We start from the raw sequence: 25526 nt of genomic DNA, 5'->3' as shown, positions 1-25526 counted from the left end.
AACATCATGCTTTATTTATTTTTTCTTTTCTGCTTATGGTCAGATCTAAGCTCCCATTACTGTCCTTTTAAACATAAGCTCATATTTTATGCAAACAGATGATTTGACTCATTTTCCTAGTTGAATTTCTTTTTCTTTTTTTTGCATTGTTTCTCTGATTATGATCCCAAACATCACTCTTTTAAGTGCTAAGAGTATATATCTTTGCCTCATTTCTGATTTTGGAGAAAATATTTTTAGATTTTTCCCATTTAGGATGAGGTTGGCAATAGGTTTTCTGTATATAGTGTTTATTATGTTAAGGCATGACAATTCTCAGCTTTCTTGGAGCTTTTTTAAATTAAAGGTTATTAATAGTTAGGTTTTTATTAAAGGTTTTTTAGTTAGGTTTTTCTTCATCAGTTTAGATGATCATGTGATTTTGGTCCCTAACCCCATTTACATGCCTTACTACCTTTATTTACTTGCCCTTGTTGAATCAACTTTGAATGCCTGGAATGAAACCATGTTGTCTATGTAACGATCTTTGAAATACCTCATTGAAGTCAAATGGTAAATATGTTTCTATTTGTGCTCCTGAAGGTAAATGGCATGCCCTCCCCATTCAATTATATCTGTTAGAATACAAAGTAGCAGCCATCTTAGCCTGCCTTGCTGTCCCAGAGCATCCTCTCCTCCTCTCATTCACTTCAATGCCCTTCTTCCTTTGTGTGCTTTCACTTTCACCATTCCTCTGCATCCTTTCATGTCCAGGGCTTCAACTGCTCTCCACCTCCACTTCCTGGAAAGCTCTTTCCAGGACCTTCCCATGGACCTTCCTAGTTCTTTAAAGGGCTACCACTACTAGCTCCCACTCAAGCACACACATCATTATGCAGGTGAGAGATACTGATCTATATTAATCTAACTTAGATTTGGCAGCTCTATTTGTTGAATATCCCTCCCTCCTTCCTTCCTTCCATCCTCCTCATCCTCCTTCTTTTCTTCTTCCTCCTTCTTTCCCCCCTCCGATGTATAGATATGACATTTTGGTCAAAAATTAGATGTTCACATCAGTGTAGAATTGTTTGTGTATTTGTTGTTCTGCAACATTGTTTCTTTGTGCCTGAGACATGCTGTCTTTGTCACTACGGCCCTGTTGTCTAGTTTGAGGTCATCTTTTGTGAAACTGATGGTACTGTTCTTTCTGCTTAGTACTGTTAGGGCTTTCCCTTGTATTATTGTGTGAAATTTAGGGCATTTCCTTCTAGTTCTGCAAAGAATGGCATTAGAATTCTGAAGAGAATTGCATTGAACCTATAGATTATTTTTGGTATTGATAATTTTCACAGTATTCATTCTGTCAATCTAGAAGCGCAGAATTTCTTTCTCTCTAGTGTCTTATTCATTTTCAAACAATATATTTTAAAGTTTCACTTCATAAATCAGGGTTTATTTCTAGCTACTTTTTTGAAACTTCTTTGAATAGGATATTTTTCCTATTTTTCTCATCAAATACATCACTGATATGTATAAAAGGTCCTGATTTTTGGATTTTCACCCATAAGTTTACATAAAATGTTATGTTTATTAGGTTTTAGATGTGTTCTGATTGAGTTGATAGAATATTTTATGTATAAAACCACGACACATGCTATTTGCAAATATAGGTTTTCCTTTTCCTTTCCCATTTTTAATCCTGTTTTATATCATTGCTTTATTCTTTTCACTAAGACATGGGCACAGGGGAAAAGTTCCTGAATAGAACACCAATAGCTTATGCTCTAAGATCAAGAATAGACAAATGGGACCTCATAAAACTACAAAGTTTCTGTAAGGGAAAGAACACTGTCAAAAGGACAAAATGGCAACCAACAGATTGGGAAAGGATCTTCACCAACCCTAAATCTGACAGAGGGCTAATATTTAATATATACAAAGAACTCAAGAAGGTAGAACCAAGAGAACCAAATAACCCCATTAAAAATGGGGTACAGAGCTAAACAAAGAATTTTCACATGAAGAACTTCGGAGGGCTGAGAAGCACCTTAAGAAATGTTCAACATCATTAATCATTAGGGAAATGCAAATCAAAACAACCCTGAGATTTCACCTCACACCAGTCAGAATGGCTAAGGTAAAAAACTCAGGAGATAGCAGGTGTTGGCGAGGATGTGGAGAAAGGAACACTCCTCCACTGCTGGTGGGGTTGTAAGATGGTGCAACCACTTTGGAAATCAGTCTGGAGATTTCTCAGAAATTTGGGCATGACACTTCCTGAGGACCCTGTTATACGACTCCTGGGCATATACCCAGAGGATTCCCCAGCAGGCAATAAGGACACATGCTCCACTATGTTCATAGCAGTCCTATTTGTAGAAGCCAGAAGCTGGAAAGAACCCAGGTGTCCCTCAACGAAGGAATGGATACAAAAAATATGGTATATTTACACAATGGAGTACTATTCAGCCATTAGAAACAATGAATTCATGAAATTCTTAGACAAATGGATGGAGCTGGAGAACATTATCCTAAGTGAGGTAACCCAGTCTCAAAAGATCAATCATGGTATGCACTCACTGAATAGTGGATATTAGCCTAGAAACTTTGAATACCCAAGACATAATCCACATATTAAATTATGTCCAAGAAGAATGGAGCAGTGGCCCCTGGTTCTGGAAAGACTCAGTGCAGCAGTATAGGGGAATACCAGAAGAGGGAAGTGGGAAGGAGTAGATGGGGGAACAGAGGGAGGGAAGAGGGCTTATGGGACTTTAGGGGAGTGGGGATCCAGAATAGGGTAAATCATTTGAAATGTACATAAAGAATATACCAAATTAAAAAAAAAGACTCACAGAGAACACCAGATTTAAAAAAAAAAAGACTTAAACCGTATATTAAATAAGAGTGGAAAGACAAGGCACCCTTATTCTAATTGCAGGTTTTCCCCATTTATTACAATGTTACTTTAGATTTGTCATAGCTAGCCTTTATTATTTGAGGTATGTTTTAATCTATTCATAGGTTCTTCAGGGACTTTTATCATGAAGACATATTGTACTTTTTCAAATGACTTTTCTACCTATTTTAAGATGGTCAGGTGATTTCTGCCAATAAGTCTCTTTATCCTGAATTTGTTAAGTTTTGACCTTGTTTTATCAAAGTGATCTTGAATTCTCTTTGCTGGTGATTTGTTGAAAAAAAATTTCCATTTAAGTTCAAAGAGAAATTTGACTTGGAGTTTTGATTTTTCATTGTGTGTTTATGTCACATGGATACCGGTGTAGTCTTGACTTCCCGTGAGTCCCTTCCCTGTTTCTTTTATGTGGCAATTAGGGAAGGGTTGGTACTCAGTCTTTCTTCAATATGTGGTTGAATTCATCAGTGAATCTCTGTTTTAGAACTTTAATTTCTGAAAAGACTTCTCATTGCTTCCATAGCATTGCTTGTCCTGGGTCTGTGGAAATTGCTTATATTCTCTAGCTTTAGTTTTGGATAGTCGTAGATATTTAGAAATCTGTATAATTCTTTCCAGTGTTTGGGATGTACGTTTCCAAAGTATTCCCTAATGATCTTCTGAGTTTCAATGAGGTTTACTCAAAAAAGCTCTTTTTCATCTCCAATTAATTATTAATTAATTGTTTTTCGTTTGGTTCTGCTGGGGATTTGTCAATATTGTTAATCTTTTCAAAGAGCCAGCACACATAATTCTGTTATTCTTTTAGATTCTATTTCTTTAATTCCTGCCCTAGTCATTATTATTTTGCCGCTGTCTATTGCAGTTTTAGTATTAGAGTTTTACTTCCTTTGTGAAATGGATTTGGAAGAGTTCCTTTCATTTGTACTTTATCCACTAGCCGGAGGAGCTCTTGTGTTGGTTTTTATTTGAAGGTCGAACATAATTCTGCAGTAAATCAGAAAGACAAGGGTTTGAATTGGCCCAAATTCACTCCTGTGTTTTTCTTCCAAACCCAGCAGTGGATGAATGCAAAAACCTCCCAACCCTCATATTCTCCCTAGGCCGGAAAATTCTTTCCTTGATTCATGAATATTACAAGCTACTCAAATCACACACACACACACACACACACACACACACACACCACACAGACACACACACACACACACACAGACACACACACAGACACACAGACACACAGACACACACATACACAGATACACACAGACACACACACACACATACACACACAGACACACATACACATATACATACACAGACACACACAGACAGACAGACACACATACACACAGACAAAGACACACACACACACACACACATATACATACACAGACACACACAGACAGACAGACACACATACACACGGACAAAGACACACAGACACACACACACACACACACACAGGTTTTTATTTAATTAAACTGCAGAAAAAAGTATGGGAGCTATTTTGTGAAAATTGTCTCAACTTACTTTAAACTTGTTCTTTAGTTTAGCTTTTAGTCACTTACAATGAAGGTTCTATATATTCTTGCCAATAATTTGCCTTCCCAAATTTTTATCTTGTGGCATATAGCGTATTTCTTACTTGAAGTTTGTTACTTGTATTAGCATTTTATACTATATTCGTCTCCATTTAAGTCACTGATCCCTCAGTTCCTGAGAGAAGAACATTGGTATAATAATTTTCAGTATTTCTGTCAACATTTGACATTTATCTTGATTTTTTTGGCCAACTGAATATTTTGCTAGCATGTAGTGAATTTATAGTTATTAATTTATAAATAACTTTTAAACTTAGAATCCATTTTCTTAGTGTGTCCATAGTCTTGATGTTTCTTGAAATGGTTATATGAAACATGGGATAATACTTTGGTGAAGTTCAGGAAAGAGAGTCTATTTACATGCCTTTTGATGGCAAAAGTCACATGACAAGGATCCTCTAGGAATCCCTCTGGTGTGCCTCATAAAGAGCAAATCCTCAGTGAGAAGAAATTTCAGCTTGCCAATGTGTTTGGAGCCTTCACATTTACAAATGTCAAAATATTTTCAAATGAGAATAAATTATTATACAATATACATTATTATGCAAATAATACATTCATACATAATTACACTGGCATTCTAATTAGTGTAACATGTATTGTACTATAGTTTGTAAGTGACTGAGGAAATTAAAAATATTTTTTTTCTACCTAACTAAAGAACTATTGTCATTTGATAGCTTTGAGAAGAGGAAGAGTCACTTTTCTTTAAGGGTGTGGCCCCTGGTGCGTGCATCAGGCCTCCAGACAGTCTTCATATCCAAGAGTATTTGGGTGACATAAATTTCAGGCATTGAATTTAAACAAAAAAGAGAGGCTTGGGTGTGACTGCATACACCTCTAATCCTGAAAGCAGACACTGGTAGATCTATACAAGTTCTAAGCTATCCTAGGCTACATTGTGAGAACTTGTCTCAAAAATAATTACACACACACACACACACTCACACATAAGGAGAGAGAGAGAAAGAGAAAAAGAGAGAGAAGTAGACCCAAAATAAGCAGGACATGAGAGGGAGGGAGAAGACAAAGCTGTGGTTAGGTGGGGTGGGGGATGGGGTGAATATGATAACAATATGTTGTTTTATATCTCAAGGAATTCATAGAACATTATTAAAATAGTTTTATTGGGCTTTTAAATATGACTCCAACATAGGACATGATTTGTATTGCTTTTAGTATTACTAGCTTGGGTTCTTTGTCAACTGTTCTCCTACCTGCTATAATTAGTCTGGTCTACTTTTCCCTGCTTCTGGCCCGTGGGTCCTCGGATCTAGTACCTAGTATAAGGTCTGCTCTGCTTCTAGAGTCTCTTCTACTTCAGTTTATTTTTATGATCAAGACTTGTTCAACGTTCAGCTCAGCTCATTCCTGACCTCGGCTCTCCAGATCCATACAACTATTTTATAAATCAAGTATGACTTACAATTTTATTCAGAGAAGTTTATGTAGACATTTCCAATAAATTTGTACTGATAATGTATTATACATTAAGAAGTGTTTTGAATTATCATATAGATATTATATAAAGGAACAGAAGGAAAATTAATGTTGTGCAATTTTGTAGGTAAGTATTATAAAGTATGTGCATTCATAAGCAGATAAATTTATGTCATCATTGAGACACAGACATCTTTAATATGTTCTATTCAGAACTGTTTATATAACCCCCATAGTGTGAGATATTAGTCTGTTGTGTTACATGGTTAAATTTAGGAGAAATTTGAACAGGGAAGGGCAATACCTAGGACATCAGGGAAACTTACACACATGGGGTTTGTCAGCATTTAGCAGAAGGTTGACTGGCCCTGAATTCTATGAAAATGCTGTGTCTTTTTCTGGGGACAGCCTCTAGCTCTAGTCTTCAAATTTGTTCCTCTAGTGAGTATAAGGTATCATTTTGTTTCACCTATTAAGTCTCTTACTTTTTTGTTACAGTAGTTTTTTGTAGAAAAGCATTATTCTATATCTATGATTATATGTACATACATAACTAGCTTAATGTAACAATGTTATATATCTCAAAATATGCAGAAACTATTTAGACTCTAAATTTGTAGAGAAAAATGAAGAAAAATGGAATAGATTAAACATATAAATGGACACTGTGATCAAATCTATAGTATGTTTTCACTTATATACACAGATATATTAATATATAGATGGACATATGCTACATATTCATTTATGTACGAATATCACAAATGTATATGATTATATATATACATCTTTAGTTTTATTTATCAAGTGATTGAAAATTTCCACATGAATTAAAAATAATGTATATTTATGACTAAAAAAGTATAAGAAAATATTTACTAGAGTATCATGCTATTACACAGCATTCTTTTCAATGTTACCATAAAATTAAGACAGGAAATGCATGATGGTTTCATTTGGTAGACTCTAAACACATGTATGTGCTCTGGTTTCCCTTCAGATCACATAAACTGTTTACATTTTACTGAAGCTATGTGTATGTAAATAGCATTCTATATGTAGAGATAAATTTTATTTTATATTAATTATATAAATGTGTAACACATTTTATTTTACTCTCCTCTCTCTCTCTCTCTCTCTCTCTCTCTCTCTCTCTCTCTCTGTGTGTGTGTGTGTGTGTGTGTGTGTGTGTGTGTGTGTAAGACAGACTGTAAGATTCAGAGGCCATAGATAACAGCAAGGAAACTTTTCTGGATAAAATAGGGGAGATGCGCACATGAGCCCCAGCTCATAGAGGGGGACGAGCATGAAGCCCCTCCACTAGTCTAGTCACTGTTGGTCCTGATAGCTGCTGGGAGAAGGGGAGTTGGTTGTCTTAAAGGGTGAGGACCCAGGTAGGTTGACCACCTATCAGTGGATGGTGACACCAGGCAGTAAGTGCACAGCACAGATTGGATTAGATGGACTTATAAAATAGAAAAGGAAACGATAAAATTAATAATGGGTCCTGAAAGGGGTGATTATGGGAAGAGTTGTAGATGCATAGGTGGGCATGATCACAATGTATGGAATTCTTAAAGAATTAATAAAAATAAACCATCTCAAAATTATTTATTTCAATTATTATTTGTCTTAGCTTTTCTTTGCTTTCAGGTGCCAAATGCGGTGGGCACCGTGTGTTCATTAACAATTGATTTCATTGACTTTTGTATTAATTAATGTCCTCTTCTATATGCAACCTGTAAAGAATTTGTTATGTAATGTTCCTATGCTATTCTAAAAAATACTTCATAAGCACAGTCAGCGTAAAACCAAAGGTTATTCAACGAAGAATGCTGAAAATAAATTAATCATGGGGAATCCTCACTTTGTTAAGGATCCAGTCTGACAAAGTGTATCGCCACTTAAAGCTTTATGCTGGCCAGAGAGCTCAGCTTTCTTTTCCCATAAATATTCTTAGTGCTTGTACATGAATTTTCTTTTTCCTTCTATCCTCTTAATTATTATTAATCACTTAAACCAACTCATGAAAAATAAAAGTTTAGGAAAGCCATTAAACAGGATGAAGGTTGTCCATTTTATAATGAGTCACAGTCTGGAATCATTATTTTAATATTGTGAAAGGAAAATTAATACTCACCTGGAACCTAACTTTTATTAAGTGATCTTACAATGAAAAATAAGTCTGACATGCTTTCCTCTTCAAGCGAGAACAATGCTAATTATACTCCTGCAAGAATTGTGGAAGCCCTTTGCTGCTCACCTGCGTGCCCAAGCCTCTGGAACATTGTGCAGGGTGCACACCATGAAGCTCAGGTGGGAGTGGAGCCCAGTGTGGACATGGGAGACACCTCCAGGTGTGTGCACAGGCTGGAAATCCGTACAAAAGCTACTGCAGTACACGTCAATTAGCTGATAGATGGACTTGGATAGTTCAGCTGTCACTTTCTCTATGAAGCCTAGGGGAGTAAAGGAGAGAGATCGAGATGTCTGTGAAGGGTCATCTTTCTCATAAGCCATCAATTATTGCTTTGAAATCTCTTATAATGAAATTTAAATAAAATTTAATTAAAATGACCCGTACTAACTGAAGCCAATTAGCCATCTGGGCCTCCGGAGGCAGCTTGGCAGGACTGCGGCTACACATCTGTCTACATGCTTCCATATCTTCTGCAGTACAGATTTTGAAAACTTAACCTATTAGTTACAAATCGGAGGCTCTTTTTATGATTAGTCTGGCATGCTGGTCAATTAAAATTTGCAGTCAGTTATCCTCTAATTTATGGATGTTTTAGAGTTAACTTCAAGAAAAGGATGACATTTTCTAAATGGTTTATGATTCCCACAAACATTTGCTGGGCGCTCATCGCCTATTGTGTGATGCCATAGAGGGACTGCCCCTGTGAGTCAGGTTTAAAAGTCAACTCGACATTAACTACAGTCACCCAAGGATTTTCTTTTTATGTTGGGTTGGCTTGAGGCATGTCTTTGAAGGAGTGTATTGATTATTACTTGCAGCTGGAAGACCCAGCCCATAGTGGGTGGATTCAGATCCCTAGGCTGGATCTCTTGAACTATATAAGATAAGAGCAATACATGACAGCAAGCCAGGGAGGATCCATGCCTCCCCCTTTCTACTCGTGACTGTAAATGAGATATTTTAAATTCTTACTTTGGTTTTCCCTAGATAATGGCGGTGGACTTTGAATCGAAAGCCAAACAAACTCCTTTGTTTCTACATTACTCTTTCTTTGTTCCTTTGTTTCTTTGTTCCTTTGTTTCTTTGTTTCTTTGTTCCTTTCTTTCTTTCTTTCTTTCTTTCTTTCTTTCTTTTTTTCTTTCTTTCTTTCTTTCTTTCTTTCTTTCTTTCTTTGATTGTTTCTTTCTTTCTTTTAGGATATTTTGTCAGAACCAAGTAAATGAAGCAAGGGCATTGATAAAGGAAAAACATAACAAGCTAACAATTTTTCTGTAAGAGCAAAGGAATTGTTGAGGGGACAAATCAGCACATTAGAGAGTTGTCTGCTGTGACTGGATTGAAGCACACCCGAGTCAGGTCTCTGGCACAGTCTTTTATGGACACACATGCAGCTTTCTCCAAAGTTGCTTCTCAAATAAAAATTGTGTCTTGGCTTCCAGTTGTTTTGGGAAGACAGGGCACAGAGAGCTAGCATTCTCCGTGAGCGTTCTGCAGAGCTCCAGTATTAGAGGATGTGGGCTCCTTAGGATGGGAGCCGGCTTTAACGTGATGCAATGCTTCTTCCCACAGCCCGTCCCCCAGCAACGCTGCCCACAATTAGGCACCCTTTGTTATTACTCAGCACATGCTATTATTCACTTATTCATAAATGCACACAACATTTATGATAGACAAACTGTACTTATTTGTCTTGTTTCTTAAATGGTACTCCCCCCTCCCTTTTTTTGAAACAGCCTGGGGGAAGATGAGCAGAAAGAAAAGGCTCTAATTAAATTTCTCTGAGAAATCAGCAGTGGGAATTAATGAAGCAGAAGCAAAAAACACCATTATAATAATCCTAAAACAAGCCTTGTCAGACTCTGAAGGCCACCCAACAGGGACTTTTCCTGAGTCATGGGTGGTAGAGATTTGGAAGTTTCTAGAAACATGTTTTCTCTCTTCAAATTGTTCTTTGGAGTAAGGAACATGAACTTTCTGTCAATAACTTCCAATCTTGTCGAAGTGTGACAGTGAGTACACATCTGACATTACCGGTTTGACCTCAAGTTTGTATTTTTGAGAACTTTAATTATTTTGACATTTAGTACATTCTCCTCTTTATTACTAGTTCAGACAGACAGTTCTGGGTTATTATTTACATCTGAGAGTTTGCTTAGTAATGTCCTGATGTAATCTGTGTTTTCAGGACTCTGGGTGAAGAATACATTTCAAATGCATGGTTATCAGAGGATGTCAGATAGGCCAGTTAGCAAATAACTTCTATAAAGGCTTGAAAATCTGAGATCAGATCTCAAGGACACACCCCAAAACCTAAGCATGGCACCTGGAGAACACCAGTGGTTAAGAACACTACATGTTCTTCTAGAGGACATGGGTTCAGTTCCTAGCACCCGTGTAGCTACTGGATGTAGTCTGTAAGTACAGCTAGAGAGGATCCAATTTCCTCTTTGGCCTCTATGGGAACCATACATATCAACAATACATGCAGTCAAACACTAATAATACACAACAGATAAAAAGAAAACATTTAAAAAATCTGATACACTGGTTTGCATCTGTGATCCCATCACTAGGAAGGAAAAACAGGTGGCTTCCTGAAATTTGTTATGCTGCCAGCCAGGCCAAATTGGTAAACTCCAGGTGTAGTAGGAGACCTATGCCTCAGAGAAACAAAGTGGAATGTTGTGCCCTTCCGCCAGCCTTGAGCAGGCTAAATAAGACCTTAATTGTTTGCCACAGTTACTCTTCTGCCTGACCTTGCCGACCTAGGTGGAGTCTTCCACCTGGCTGCACCTGCAGTTTCCTACAGACTGTCTGCTGAGCTTGCTTTGCAACATAATCCAGCTGAAACAAAGGATGGGTCTGTGAGCTCTCCCTATATAAACACAGGGCTGAAAGTTAAATTTTGAGCCTTGATCAGAGATCTTTGTCATGGCTTCATCCTTCTATTGCTCGCCTGTCCTTTTTCATTTCCAGCCTCCCTTTCGGGTATACCCAATTCTCCATGGCTGCAGGACAGCTACAGAATGTGACTAAAAGAGACAAGTGGTGGTGACCTCTAGCCTCTAACTAAGCACATGTGCATGTATACACATACCTGTACACACATATATGCACATCAATAACATCATCAAACTATTTTGTTAATTAAGAGCTTGTGTTTGGTAGAGAAATACAGTGAAAAAATATTTATCACACCTGTATTTTCCGTGAGCAAAGAATTACAATGTTAATGTATTAGTAACTCAAATACATTAATTGAAATCTGTTGTAATTTGTTATGGAGTATAAATCTTTGGGCACAGTTCTGTTTATTTTTATAGAATCTCATATTCTAACACCGTGAGGAGTAGAGGAGGAAGAAACCTCATTACAACACTCAGATAGAAGGGGTGGAGCTTCATTAGCACAGTGTACTTGTGCTTTGCACAGATGATCACGAGACTCTGTGCCGAGAGTACTGTGAGGTGGCCTGTATCCCCTCTATATCCCAGAGTCTTCCTATAATCCCCTTTGCACTAATTCGAGTGTTCTCTCCACATCCTTTGCCCTGTATTACTTCCAGGATGACACATGGAGGGTGATTCTAATATTACTGATCTCCTCTTTCCAAATATTGGAACTAGAATTGAGACTATATGTTTCTTATGCATTTATTTACTAGAAAGATTAACTATGTGGAAGGTGGGCTCTTTTCAAATGCCTCCCACAGACACCTCTGCATTTAAGGTTATCAAGTGAGTTATGTAGTCCTGGAAGATAACCAAAGTGTTTCTGTGCCAAATATGATCTCCCTGCGCAAATACAAGAGCCGCAACAACACACTATTTTGTGCCCATTAGGATGACGGATGATTCAAGGTGATTCAAGAGTCTTGGGTCCCAGGGCTAAGAAATTGTAGAGCTGATGAAGCTGGGCATGATGTCTTCTGATTGGAAAAGTGGATCCTGCTCTGAAGCACATGCTCACACACCTACTCTTGATTGAAGTGGGAAAAATCTACTTGCAGTACCGCCATCCCAGATTCTCTGTGAGTCTTGCTTCAGAATCCAGCCCCTCTGCCTGGTCTGTCAGCTGGTCTTTCAAATATATCATGAGTCTAAATTAGAAATTAAGGGCTTTGAAGATAAATGCTTGCAACTTGTCTCACATCAAAATTCAATGTATAGTGACGGCTTGCAGTATCTTAGGATGACTAAAGGATTTTTAAAAATCTCGCTGCATGTGGTAAGACAGGTGTTTAATTCCACTTCTTGGATGGCAAAAGCAGGCAGAACTCTGGAAGATCAAGGCCAGTCTGGTTGGTCTTAATACTGAGCTCCTGATGAGCAGTAGGCTACATGGTAAAATTAATCTTAAAACAACATAACAGAACAAACACACACACACACACACACACACACACACACACACACACACACACACACAAGCAATCACAAAAGAAAACAAAACAAAACAACCACCACCACAAGAAATCCTTTTAGGTATCTCTACTTTTCTCATTTTATTAAAACAAACTGGAATAAAGGTTTAAATAAAACACCCTTCTAAAAAGTTCTCTTGTGAATTTATCACTCTGTCTGCAGAAGGGCTATTAAGGGTCTGAGTAAGCCATTTCCTCCTTGTGCATGTGGACATGTGTTACCACAGTAACTGAAGAAAATAGACGACAGAATTCTAAGACTTATGTATTTCATTCCTTTCATTTCATCAAGTGTTTATATATATATATATATATATGTGTGTGTGTGTGTGTGTGTGTGTGTGTTACCTTTTTTCGAAGTCTCTGAATTCTGATGAAAATTCTAAAAAATGGGAGAAAAAAAAAGAAGTGTTTGCGTTACTAATCCAGGAAATAATCAAAGTAGTAATATCCAAAAATTGACACATGATACTTTCCCTAGGCTGAGAGAGCGATGCAAGTGTCTCTTGGTTTATCCCTGTTGCATATTAAACCCTGGAAATCTTTAGAGTACAATAAGAAACCCTTCTGGATATTGCAGTAGGTAATGTCAGTTATTAGAGATTTAAAAAAAAAATTGCTCAAATTGGCCGAGCCTTTCAGTATTAAAGCACCCTGCAGACCTTGTCAAGTTCTGTCTCTCCACCATGACAGGAACCAATCTTCTGTTATAAGTGCATCTCAAATACTCGTTGTTCACTGCCTATCTCTTATTATTAGCAGACACAAGCTTTGAGGAACTTCCTAAAGAGGTCTGGATGAAGGGGGAAAGGAACAACATAGACTCTCCTCTTGGTTTTATTTCTCTCTGATTTTAGAGCATTAGTTAACTTATAGTTGAACACTGAGGAAAATATATTAAATCAAATCACAAATCAAAACCACAATCTGAAATGTTGTTTTCATTCTTCCCCTTGCCATTTGTAATCACACCCACAACAGGACTTTATTGGAAATGTGGAATTTCTTAGCAGGCTTGGGGCTCTCTGGCTCTATGTTCCTTACCATGAAAACTATACATCATAATTCATATATTCACTAAGTATCATGATTCAGTGGAAGGGAAAGTTCAAGTTTCTAATAAAATCCATTCTAATTGACAGAAATCTTGAAAGACTGAAATATAATTTTATTTTATGTATGGGCTCTTGATACATTGACCATAGTTGTCTACAATTCCTAGACTGCTGATAGTCTCCAGCCTCAGCTCTTTCAGCAACTGGACAACAAGGATAAATTACCATTCAAATCATTTTTTTCTTTGATTAAAAATATTAGATTTTGGGGATGGAGCAATGGCTCAGTGGTTAAGAGCACTGACTGCTCTTCCAGAGGTCCTGAGTTCAAATCCCAGCAACCACATGGAGGCTCACAACCATCTGTAATGAGATCTGATGCCCTCTTCTGGTATGTCTTAAGATAGTGACAATGTACTCATATAAATAAAAATAAATAAATCTTTTAAAAATATTAGATTTTGTTTCTAAGGAAGCTAATTAACTAAATAGTACATTTATTAAGCAAATAATCTGGAGAGTAGCTGTTTCTTTATATCAAAGAGCTTCCACAGGATTCCTTTAGTGAGGAAATATTTCCTATGGTAAAATATAATTAAATCTGAATGTAACCCTTTGATTCAAAATGTCATTCTATGAATCTCAGAAGCACTTGTGTTAGGTACATTCTTCACACGAATGTAGCATCAAACAGTAGTCCTAACAACTCCAGGTAATAGCTTCATCCTGTCCAGGTGGGACAGACTACGTGAGCTGTTAGCTGGGTTTGACTAGAATTCAAGTTATTCAGAAATGCAGACACATATTATAAAAATCACCATGATGTCCGCCTACAGCACAATAGGAAAGAACCTATTTTCCACTCGGTGCTTCAGTTGTCTGGAATGGATTATAAAAGTGTATTAAGTGAGTTTCTGAATAATAACTTGAAGGCTAAAGATTGCTTTCAATACTAAGTGGGAGCATAGAGTAGAAGTATAGTTATGATTTAATTCTTCATTGTGCCTAACTCTCATTTATTAGATCCTTAGTCACTTCCTGACATGGCAGGAAGCAGTGTCCTGCATGATGACTGAAAACGAGGCCAAGGATAAACGAGGCCAAGGATAAAGCAAAGCCTCTCAATTTGAGAGTTGCTGGCAGAGACTTGGACCCCTCCATGTTTGTTATCTTAGATCGCAGTGGGTAGACAGATTGGTTTTGTTGACTTTTTAATTGTAATTGGTTACTGCACAAATCCTGCAAAAATATATTTGGTATTTTGTGCCAACATTCTTCTATACGCAGGCTCACAATTAAGATGGGATGAAAATCAGTAGGCAGGATGAAAGCAATGAACTTTAAAGTCTGTAAAAAAATAACTAGGATCTTGGGGTTGGGTAGAGATGATTAAACCATTTATTAATGATGCACTTTAAATAAAATAAAATTCACAATTCCATGAAAATCATTATCTTCATCAAAATTAGAGGCTACCTATGATTTCAGCTGAAAAAAGAATAAAAATCACACATTCAGCACATAAAAAGGTCTGTATTGTAGAAATCTAAGCTTTCCTTGAGCATAACCCACCCATGGTGTTCCTAGAAAATAGGTCTTTTTTTCCATAGAAGGTTCCTTTGGCTTTGGATCTACTGAGAAGTTGGGTATCTTGGAGAAAAAAAATAGAGTTGTGTTTTGGGCATTTTAGGAAGTGATTCCTTGGGAGATCTGACATTTTATTCCTTAGAAAACTTTAATATCAAGTGAAGTGCTTCTTCATGAAAAAGTGGTTTTCCTCTCTCTTTGCCCCATTACTTGTTTCTACTGATCTAGTATGAGGTAGATATAAAAGTTGAAACCCAGCCTAACGGTTTCCATAGAAGAGAGGACACACATCCACACTTTCATATCTGCTCCTTTGTGGCAGAAGTCCATGTTAGCCACGAGATGACGGGAAGGTAGAGATGGGGCCTGTGGTTCTTAATGCCTCCATGCTGACCTGGGGAGGCAGACTCAAAGCTTCCACCAGAATCATCCCAATTACCAGGTGGCAACTTGGCTGATTTAAGCTCACCACAATCAGATTCAGGTAAGAACCAGTATACCAATAACAACCCAATCCCATTTGCAGCACTGAAAGATTATAGTGCTTGCTTATAGCTCTAGGTGCTTGCAATACTCCAAAAAGGTAATGACCAAAAAGACACAAATTATATGTTGGAAGCTAATTCTCACTGGCTTGGCTTTCTGGATTGACTCCATTCAGCAGAAGTGAAGAAACTTTTAATTATCAAGTTTTTAGAACTTCAGAACATGTAGGTGGTATGCTTTTCAAAACTATAGTATTTTTTTGTGTGTTTTGTCCTGACACGGAGAGAACAATACAATCAAATTAAATGTGGACCCAAAATATTTCTCACCCAATTGTCATCTGGGAAGTTCATAGATCTTACTATCTATACAAACTAAGATTTAGAGAATACATAGTTATTTCATTTGCTTCTATCCCAGTGGTGTGGTGGTTAGTGGTAACTATCTGCTTGGCCCAATCTAGAGACAAGCGTGTGGGTGTTCCTATGAAGGAAGGTTTAGATAACTCTAGCCTTTGAGCACCAGGGTTATCTTGATTGCACTAACTGAAGTGAGAAGGCTCCTTCAGATGGTAGCATCCTCTGGCTGGGATCTAGGATTATGTGAATAGAGAGAGAGGGCAGAGTAACAATATGCATTCACTTAGCTCCCTGACTTCAAAGGCAACATGGCCAGCTGCTTCCAGCTTTGATGCTTCGATTCCCCTGCACTGCTGCACTCACTCACTGTTCTTTGCACTGCACTGATGGACGATTCTTCGGGTTGTAAGCCCCAGTCAACACTACTGTCCTTAGTGAGCTTTTGTCCTCTAGTCTACCACAGACACAGCAAAGTAACTCAATAAGTGGGAAAGTTAAATAAAAAAAAATCTTAACTTTTTCACTAAGAAAAATTCAGGGACACAAATACAACTCATTCTTAAACATTAAATTTGGGGATTATTGATTTAGCTGACTAGTTTTTTTAGTTGATGTTTATTTTTAGCGTATTTGGTGATCTGTGTCTGGGACAACTTAGTATTGTCATCCTTATTGTTCAGAGAATGCAAATAAATTATTTGTTCCCATTGTTTAATCATAAAACAACTTCTGATTAAAACAAGACATAGCCGTGCATTTAATTACTGACTTTGCATAGTCACTCTGGTGTCGGCAGCAATGAGCATCCAGCCTAATGATTTGCACATTCAGTATAAAAATGAATATGTATATTTGAAATCAATCTTTTGAGAATTTCTAGACTAATGTATTTAAAGGGAATATAATCTTTGTTGTTCTTTCCATGCAGATAAGGAATTCATGTGTTCTTGCACTAATCCTCTGTCCCTAAATACCATGTGCAGCAAATTTGAATAATAAAGTGAACATGCTAATACTAAATCTGTGGCATTGTAATGACAAAGAGCTGAAGCAGAATAAAATTATTATTGAGTAATATGTATCAGGTGTTAATTATAATAGTTCCTCTGTCGTGGGTTTCAAGGAGCCTGTGGTCAAAGCCCTTCTAAATGTACTAAGTAGAACATTTCAGAAATAAACAATTCATCACTTTGTCAGTCGAGCATATCCCGAGTAGTATAATGGAAGCCCTCCTTGTCCGACTCCTTACTGCCTAGGACCAGATAACCCTTTGTCTCCTGTATCCACCTCCTCTATCCACACCCTCCTGTCTCCTGCGTTTGCTACTTATCCATCAGTCCCTTAGTAACTTCATCTGAATTACCAAATCACTTGTCAGGGTTTGGAATATTTGTGCGCAGGTAAACATATTTGACTTAGTGACCTTAAAGTGTGACAATAATGATGCTGGCAATTGCGCTATGTTATAGCACAGTATTATATTGCTACATTTCATCATTTTTATTAGTTCTTTACCTGTCTATTTTGTAAACTGAAACTTATCATGGCTAAACCTGTATCAAGAGACACTGATACTTGGGATCTGTTAGTATACCTCAGGAGAGGAACTATCATATTGCTATATTATTATTATTATTATTATTATTATTATTATTATTATTATTTATTGCCATCATTGTTACTGTTCTATCTCTATTCATTTGCTAAAGTAGCAGGCAGGTTGTGAACAGATTTCACAAGTGTCATTTTTGATCAGCATTCACACTGGAAACTTCACTTTTTTTCCTTGAGATTTAAAATCTTGTATAATGCTCCACTTTTTCCCAAACCCTTCAAAGTAGGAAATAGTTCAGGGTATAGTTTCCAGAGAATTTCTCCAGCACACACACCAGCAGTGTCTACCTCACATTCTGTGGAAAAGCACATATGCAGTCTACTGCCTTCTAGCTGCACAGCCCAACTATTCTGTACCTATGCCCAGGACCACCACCACCAGCAGCCTGTACACACACCTGCCAGAATGCTGTGCAGTGCGCACTCTCAGACACCAGAGGACTCTGCACTTGGAAATTTTGAGGGAAGTCACGAATTTTCTGAGTGTCAAAGTGTTAAAAATTTCCTTTTAACTTAATTTGAATCTCTTTGGTATAACATAATTGGACTGCCCATATTTCTGAATAATTGAAATATACTGTGTGCTCACATACAAACACACATGTACATGGTTTCCAGGCAAAAACTTTTCAACCTCTTTAATTGATTGTTGAGTGAGATTTATTTATGCCACAACAGTAGAATATATTTACCTGTGATTGTCTCTGAAGAATTAGATTTAGTTCTTTTACTGCATCTGAAACTTGATTGGTCTCAATACACCCCAGAACAGTGCATATGTTTTTAACTTCTTCTATAACATTATTCACATGTGTCTGTAGATGACAAGATCACATATCATCATTTAATAAAATTAATATCCAGTTAACCTTTTTCTCATGAAGAAAAAGTAGAATGGAATGTAGTCAGCTCTTCTCACAGCAAAAGCTTCCATTTAACTTCGAATAACTACTGTACTGAGTAAATGTAATCTAATTTAACACTATTTAAGTAAAATGAGAGAGGGAAGAAAGAGAGGAAGAAAGAAAGGATAAGGAGGAAGGTGTTGAAACAAGGCCATAGTGAACAAAGCTTGGGCAACTGGGGGACACCCTGGAAAACAAAACAAAACAAAACAAAAACAAAACCTTTCACCTCAGGTGCATTTTACTCCCTGTGTTGGTCTTGGACTTGATTCCATGCCTCCCGTGATAAGCCCATTCAATTTATAAGACTTGTTTATTCTTGTTGGGTGTCAGATCATAGTTAAAGAGCCCACTCTGGTCATGTGCTCTACATCTGGCTATCACCTTCTGCCTTGCTTTTGTGCTTCCCCAGATATATGTGCCAGGCAGTTGTGCTTCAATTGTCCTGTCCTGGTAAAGTTCTGGGAAAGGGCTGCTCTGTTAATATTTAGTATGTGCTTACTGTCATTCATTTACATATTTTTCTGATTATGCCATGAACTCAAACTGTGTTCCTTGGGTCATTGCTTTCTTTGTTACATTCATGTGTGAAAGTACATGGAAACTGCCGTAATGTTGTCTAGAACATCAGACTGTGGTCCATTCTTTCAGGTCCTCAGATCCCAGATCCAGCAGACAGGATCTGCACAGGTCAATGATGGTGGACAAGAGGAGTGATAAAATAGGAGAATAAGTGAGAGAAAGATAAGGATTCACAAAATAAAATTCTCAAACCTACATTTTCTAGAATATTTTCTTATCAAAAACATCAATTAAATTTTACATTGAGGAAGTTTTGTTCACTAAGGACACCATTTCACCTATTTAGTGGAAAATAAAAATGTTTCTTGATGCCTTCCTAGTACAATTTAAGAGATTTTTTTTTAAAAAAATAAACACTGAAAATAAATTTAGGGAGAATTATTAATGAATATCACAGAAGAAAAAATAGACATCCCACAAACATCAATAGACCTGAATGATGAGCAAAAATAAGAGGAAGATATTTAGTTAAGACTCGTTTTAAGTCTTTCACAGATTGAAACTATGTAGCTGCTCATTGTAGCATGGGGGGAAAATATCTATGAGCAGTCCCTTTGGGCAAGAGTAAACTGCTTCATTAGCATGTGACTCATCAAAGTAGACATACTGAGATTTACATGGATATCAGAATACAACATGGTCAATAAATTCAATCAAAACACATACTTCTCTACTAACCAGAGAGTAAAGGCTGCAATTTCTGTGCAGTTTCTGCAGTTACCATCAATACTGGATCATAATTTAGAGCATCATGTTTAAGACTGGACTTGACAAACTATATGGCTCCTTAAAAGAATATTGCCCTTGTTAAAAGATGTAGAATAATTTTAATCCAGCAACATAGCTGTTCTGGCAAGGGATCACAAAGATTTTCTAGGTCTGTGTGATCTGACTAGACACAACTTTAATCCCTCTGACTGGATACAGACATACCCTTAGTACACACTTTTAATCCCAAACAATGTTGGTTAAGTTAGTTTGTAGAAGAAAGCAACCATGTTTGGGTGTGATATCTAACTGAGGGACAGACAAAATGATGAAACAGAGAAAGATTTGACAGAATGAGTCAGAGGTAGCATACACCCAACTCAACACAAGAGCATCAGCGGAAAGAGAGGATACTTAAGAGCAGAAATAGAGAAAAAGAGGGGTGGTGTGGTTGATGATGGGTGGCCAGGTGTGTGTGTGTGTGTGTGTGTGTGTGTGTGTGTAGGGGGCAGCTTTACTGTTAGACTTTTAGAGAGACAGGTTACAAGTGAAAACATTGTGAACCAGAGAATTAGAAGGGGCCTGAAGATTAAAGCAATTTTTCAGAGTTAGTTTCATGCCAAGAAGAGCAACTCAGTCAGAAGCTGAGAGAAGCCAGCTTGAATCACTCAGCTTAAAGAGGACTTTGGGCCAAAAAACCTGAATTGAACCAGCCAGCTAGAGTTCAAAAAGAGCTGATCAGAGTGAGCTCATTCAGCAGTAAACCTCTGAGACAACAATTAAATCAGTGAGTAAAAGTTACTTTTATAAATAGTCAACATATTCACTGAGGTCAGCGCAGCTCTATGGGGAAATTTTGTGTTCTACCCACAATCTTCATTTAAGTATTTATTCCCATATGCCTAGACAATGTCTTCTCTACACGAGGAATCATACTAATTGACTAGAAGGTTGCTATCAAGATTGCATGAGATGAAATATAAAAAAGTGTAAACCATAAAATTCTAATGTTTAATTTTGATACATTCACATGTTTTTAATTATAAAAGAATAAGGTCTCATCTAGTTTGCACAGACAACTGATGAAGTGAGGATTAAACTCCATAAGATTATTGTACATATAAGGTGGTGCTTCCTGACTTGTGTACTGGGAAGATTCCAAAAGTGTAAATTTTTTAAAATGCAGACATATTATCAGCTAAAATGAAAACCCTGAATCACCTTGGGTTTCTGGCAATGTGGGATCTAGTTTACTCTGTATCAGCCTTGCAGTATATCTTACTGGCTTATATAATCTATGTATCTCATTTTATAGCCACAAACATCCAAAAGATAAGCACATTAACTAATCATGAGTCACCAAGAATGCTAGAATATGTTGAGTGAAATAATGCAATCATAAAAATAACCTGGTAATAGATTTAATATGAAAAACTGACAAATACTGGATTTAAGAGGAGCCTAAATTTTATTTGTGGGGGTAGGGGTGGAAATAAAGAGGGGAGTGTGGTTTCAGTGGCTGGAGATATAAACATTTAAGGAAGATAACCTATGCTGACTTCTGGCCTTCACAGCTTCCCATATAGATGAGAGTGACCTTACATACTCAATACATGTGCATGAACAGACACACACACACAGACACAGACACACACACACACACAGACACACACACACAGCTTTAAGCACAGATGAGATTCAGGCACCATGACATTTTGAGTACTATTTGATTTATTTCATATATATATATATATATATATATATGTGTGTGTGTGTGTGTGTGTGTGTGTGTGTGTGTGTGTGTGTGTGTGTGTGATATACTGTATACACTCAATATATGAATACTATTTGTGCATATAAATATATATATATATATACATATATACACACACACACACACACATATATCAGGAACTACCCAAGGGATATGAAAAAGCATTCTATCTAGCTCTTAAAAATTTGAGATTCAGAAACACAATGCATACTCCTTATGCATACATGGACGCACACACCCTGTACTCTCAGAAAAGAGTGAAGGTATAGCTTAGCCCATAACAGAAACTGATTGATCCTCCAGATGACAGAAAGCTAAGGGGAATCTTTGAGTCTGAGCTACAGCTCAAACATAGGTCCTTCAGGGGCCCCAGGGAACTATGGGTTTGGACTTAGATTCTGACATGAAAACTTAACGTTTATATCTCACATGCAGACAGGTGCTGATGGATTAAACCTCACAGCTGGGTAGGATGGGGGAAGGGATGATTGAGCTAAGACCCAGAATTTGCAGAAGATGATGGGCAGGTTATATCCTGCAAAGAAGACAACTGCCTGGAATGGAGCTCAGAAAAGTGTTTCCTTCTGGAGCTGTTATCTGAAACACACCTCTTGTTATACAGACCTCTAGATATTAACCTCTATTATGTGGCTGGAACTGTGTTGATAATTTCAGTAGGCTAGTGTGGTTTGAATATGTGAGGCCCTGCAGTTTAGGAGGTGGGACCTCACTGAAAGAAGTAGACTACCTGGTGGCAGGGCTTAAAGGTTACAGGATAGCCCTTACAGTTTACAAGGCTAGCCCTTCTTTCATCCCAACTCTATTCTTTCTGTTTTTGGCTTTGTGAAGGGACAAGCTTATCTCTCTGATCATTCACTCCACATCACCTTGAGCAGACTGCTGCCATGCCTCCTACCATAGTGGATGGCAGCCCCTAAAACCATGAGCCCTATTACACCCTCTGGTTTAAGCCGTTCCTTGCCAATTTGCCAGTTCCAGTTTCAGGAGAGCAACTATTTCAGGGGTTGGCATTTTTGCGGTTTCAGGCAGAAGCATACTCAATGCATCTGTGTGGACACACTTTCCAACCATTCTTTAATATATGTATATATGTTTATGCATTTGATATATATATATATATATATGCACAGATACATGCAGACATGTACATATGTATCCATGCATGCACATATATGTGTGCATAAAAACACATGCACATGCAAAGAAACACACATATACATATGCACACACACTCATGCACATATGCACACATGCATACACATATAGTGTGCACACAAACACATGTATATACCTGGATAGAGGCACAATACAGTGGTTACAGAGAAAATTTGTTTTGAATGGCCAAATCCTATGAAAGTCCTGTATTCACATATAAAGGAAGGAAGGAAGGAAGGCTTTAGAACAATATGATAAAAAAAAAACTCTCAAAAGTATTGATTTAAGAATTGAGAAGGTATCTCCAGGAAAAATGAACTCCTTTACTTGCGGGTTCGTAAGCATCAGGGTAGTTTACAGAAGAGCTCTGTAATCCGCAGACATTTGGACTGGGCTAAATTCTTCCTAACTCTGAGTTAATGGGACCACAAACAGTTATGCAAAACTATGTTCTGTGAGACATGTTCTGAATTTAGTATTTCACACAATAAACTTACCTGAGAAGTGTATTGGTCACTGGAAAACATGGATGACAAATGTTTCTCCTCCACACCTTCCTGGAAAAAAGAATAGACCATCACAGGAATGACAGCTGACCAGCGTGGGCATTCTTGTGGTGACAGAGACAAAGGCAAGCACTTTTAAACAGTCACGCAGTCCTTACCCACATCCAGACTTTACAGAACCTGAATGAGTGCCTATTTAAATATGCTGCCGGGAAGCATCAAAATCAACTTATGAATTCAGAGACACTTGAGAGTTTAGGATGTTTTTCTTTCCAGTTCTTTTTTTCCTGCTATGTTTCCAGCCCCCCTCTGAAGAGATGGATATTTTCTCTGTAGGAGCACTTTGGCTTGAAGTGTAGAGTGTTGAGTCAATTGTAAAACGTGAGTGAAAGCAACCACCATATAAAGCCATATAACATACAAAGTTGTAAATTGTTATGACCCCTGTATAGATGCGAGATCACAATGTCACCAAGTAAACATAATCACAAAGACTAACAGGAGAAATGGAACACATCAAATGCTTAAGCGTTGGAAAAGAATAGGAGAGGGTGCAGTAACCATTCAAGTGTATATGAAAGTGGGGGAATATTTTAAAGGATTTCTACAAGACAGGGTTTGAGTTAGCACACTTATTTGGAACAGAAGGGCCTATTCGGCATAGTTTAGAGAAGAGCTCTGTAATCCGCAGACATGGACTGCGGATGTGGTATGTGGCAGTGAGCATTGTCTAGGGATAAGAATAAAGCCCTGCCCTCTTGGTGGGATGTGTGTGTGTGTAAATACATATATATGCACATATATACACATATATGTGTACACACACACACACACACACACACACATAAAGTAAAGCCATGGAGGTAGAGGTAGCAGTAGTTGTGTCCTGGTGAGGTATTAGCCCTTGCTTCTGAGAAGCAGAGAATAAACATTAGAAATAGTTCAGGCACAGATGACTCTCCTCTACTAATAACAGAAGAGTTGAGATGAAAACTCTGTGCACAGGGGTCACCCAGCCTTGAGTCAAGAATCCTACTTGATGTCATCTCCACATCAGGCTTTGGTAACAAGATACTCTACTGCACAAGACTAAATCCAGACACAAGGAGGAATTTACCTACTGTGCACAGGAGGGTCCCTGTCCCCACCAGAAGTCCAGGTACAACATTGACCTGAGAATGTGCTTGACTCTTACAACAAAAGTCCTCGAAACTTTAGTGCCAAAATGAGTCAATCATTTGGTAATAGAGAGAGAAGATTACAGAGAGGAGAGGAAACATGGAGAAGGTCCTGTGTACAAATGTCTTCACAGGATTACATTCACCTATACACTAAGAAATAGCAGAAGAAAGCAAACCACCCTCTGCCCTCAGTAAAATTTACCTCAATCTCTAAAGCTAGACTTATTGTCTAGCATTCAATAAAAAATTTAAAAAAATTAATATTTTCACAGAAACACAAGTCAACGCATCTCATTGTAACTAGGATGTAAAGATCAGTGGTGCTCATATGATTCATATGCACATGAGAAATATAAAATTAAATAAATAAAATAAAGACAGAACAGGACAGGCTTTCTAGAACCTGATATATAAACATGTAGCTAATAGTTTTCCTTTTTTAATGATGCCAATCTCCTGCAACTGAGGAAAGTAAACTATTTTAAATAAATGAGCAACTTGTTGCGCATTTAAAAAATAAAGAAGCCCTGTGGAAGGAACAGCACCGCCCACAGAGGAGGATGGGCAGTTACAGGAGCTGGGGTGGGGGTGGGGCTCTTTTCCTTCTGCAGTGTTGTCACCACTAAATAGTCTTGTTGCACTAAGTAACCTCACTCCTCTCTTTCTGCGGGCAACTTTGATTAATCTCCTCCATTTCACACACCCACAAACCAAGCCAAAACAGAATCATTAAAGTCTGAGTGGTTTGTTGGGAGAAGAAATTGAGTTAGGTGTAAGAGTGTGGGGGGACGAGAGAAGTTAACGGGGGCCTCGAAATAATCAGAATCATTGTATATAAGTATGAAAATGTCAAAGAATTAAAACTTTGAATGATTACCTTTATACACAAAAGAGCTATTTGAAATGGGACATAGGATTATTGTAAGACAGAAAGTTGTAAATAATCCTAAGAAAACTGCGGGGAAGGTATGAAAAACTGTGGAAACCAGTCTTCAATTAATAGTATAAAGAGGTGTAACATAGTTTTTTA

General features: G+C 37.5%; 1 protein-coding gene across 3 annotated transcripts in view; it reads right to left on the bottom strand.

Annotated features, from left to right (window-relative positions):
- The window catches only part of Pik3c2g (phosphatidylinositol-4-phosphate 3-kinase catalytic subunit type 2 gamma), a 311639-nt gene that overhangs the window by 233224 nt on the left and 52889 nt on the right, over positions 1-25526 (bottom strand). For 2 of the 3 annotated variants that reach the window (XM_052172750.1, XM_052172751.1), the window contains exons 8-10: positions 18357-18479; positions 12912-12945; positions 8204-8399 (exon numbers count right to left, since the gene is read on the bottom strand). In XM_052172750.1, coding sequence (XP_052028710.1) covers positions 8204-8399; positions 12912-12945; positions 18357-18479 — 353 coding nt within the window. Of the gene's footprint in view, positions 1-8203; positions 8400-12911; positions 12946-18356; positions 18480-23306; positions 23367-25526 lie in introns of all 3 variants that reach the window. The other variant, XM_052172749.1, reaches the window with a different exon arrangement.

The sequence above is a fragment of the Apodemus sylvaticus genome, chromosome 2 (genome assembly GCF_947179515.1).
Source record: "Apodemus sylvaticus chromosome 2, mApoSyl1.1, whole genome shotgun sequence".
Lineage (NCBI taxonomy): Eukaryota > Metazoa > Chordata > Mammalia > Rodentia > Muridae > Apodemus > Apodemus sylvaticus.
This window is presented reverse-complemented; position numbering and strand designations above follow the sequence as displayed.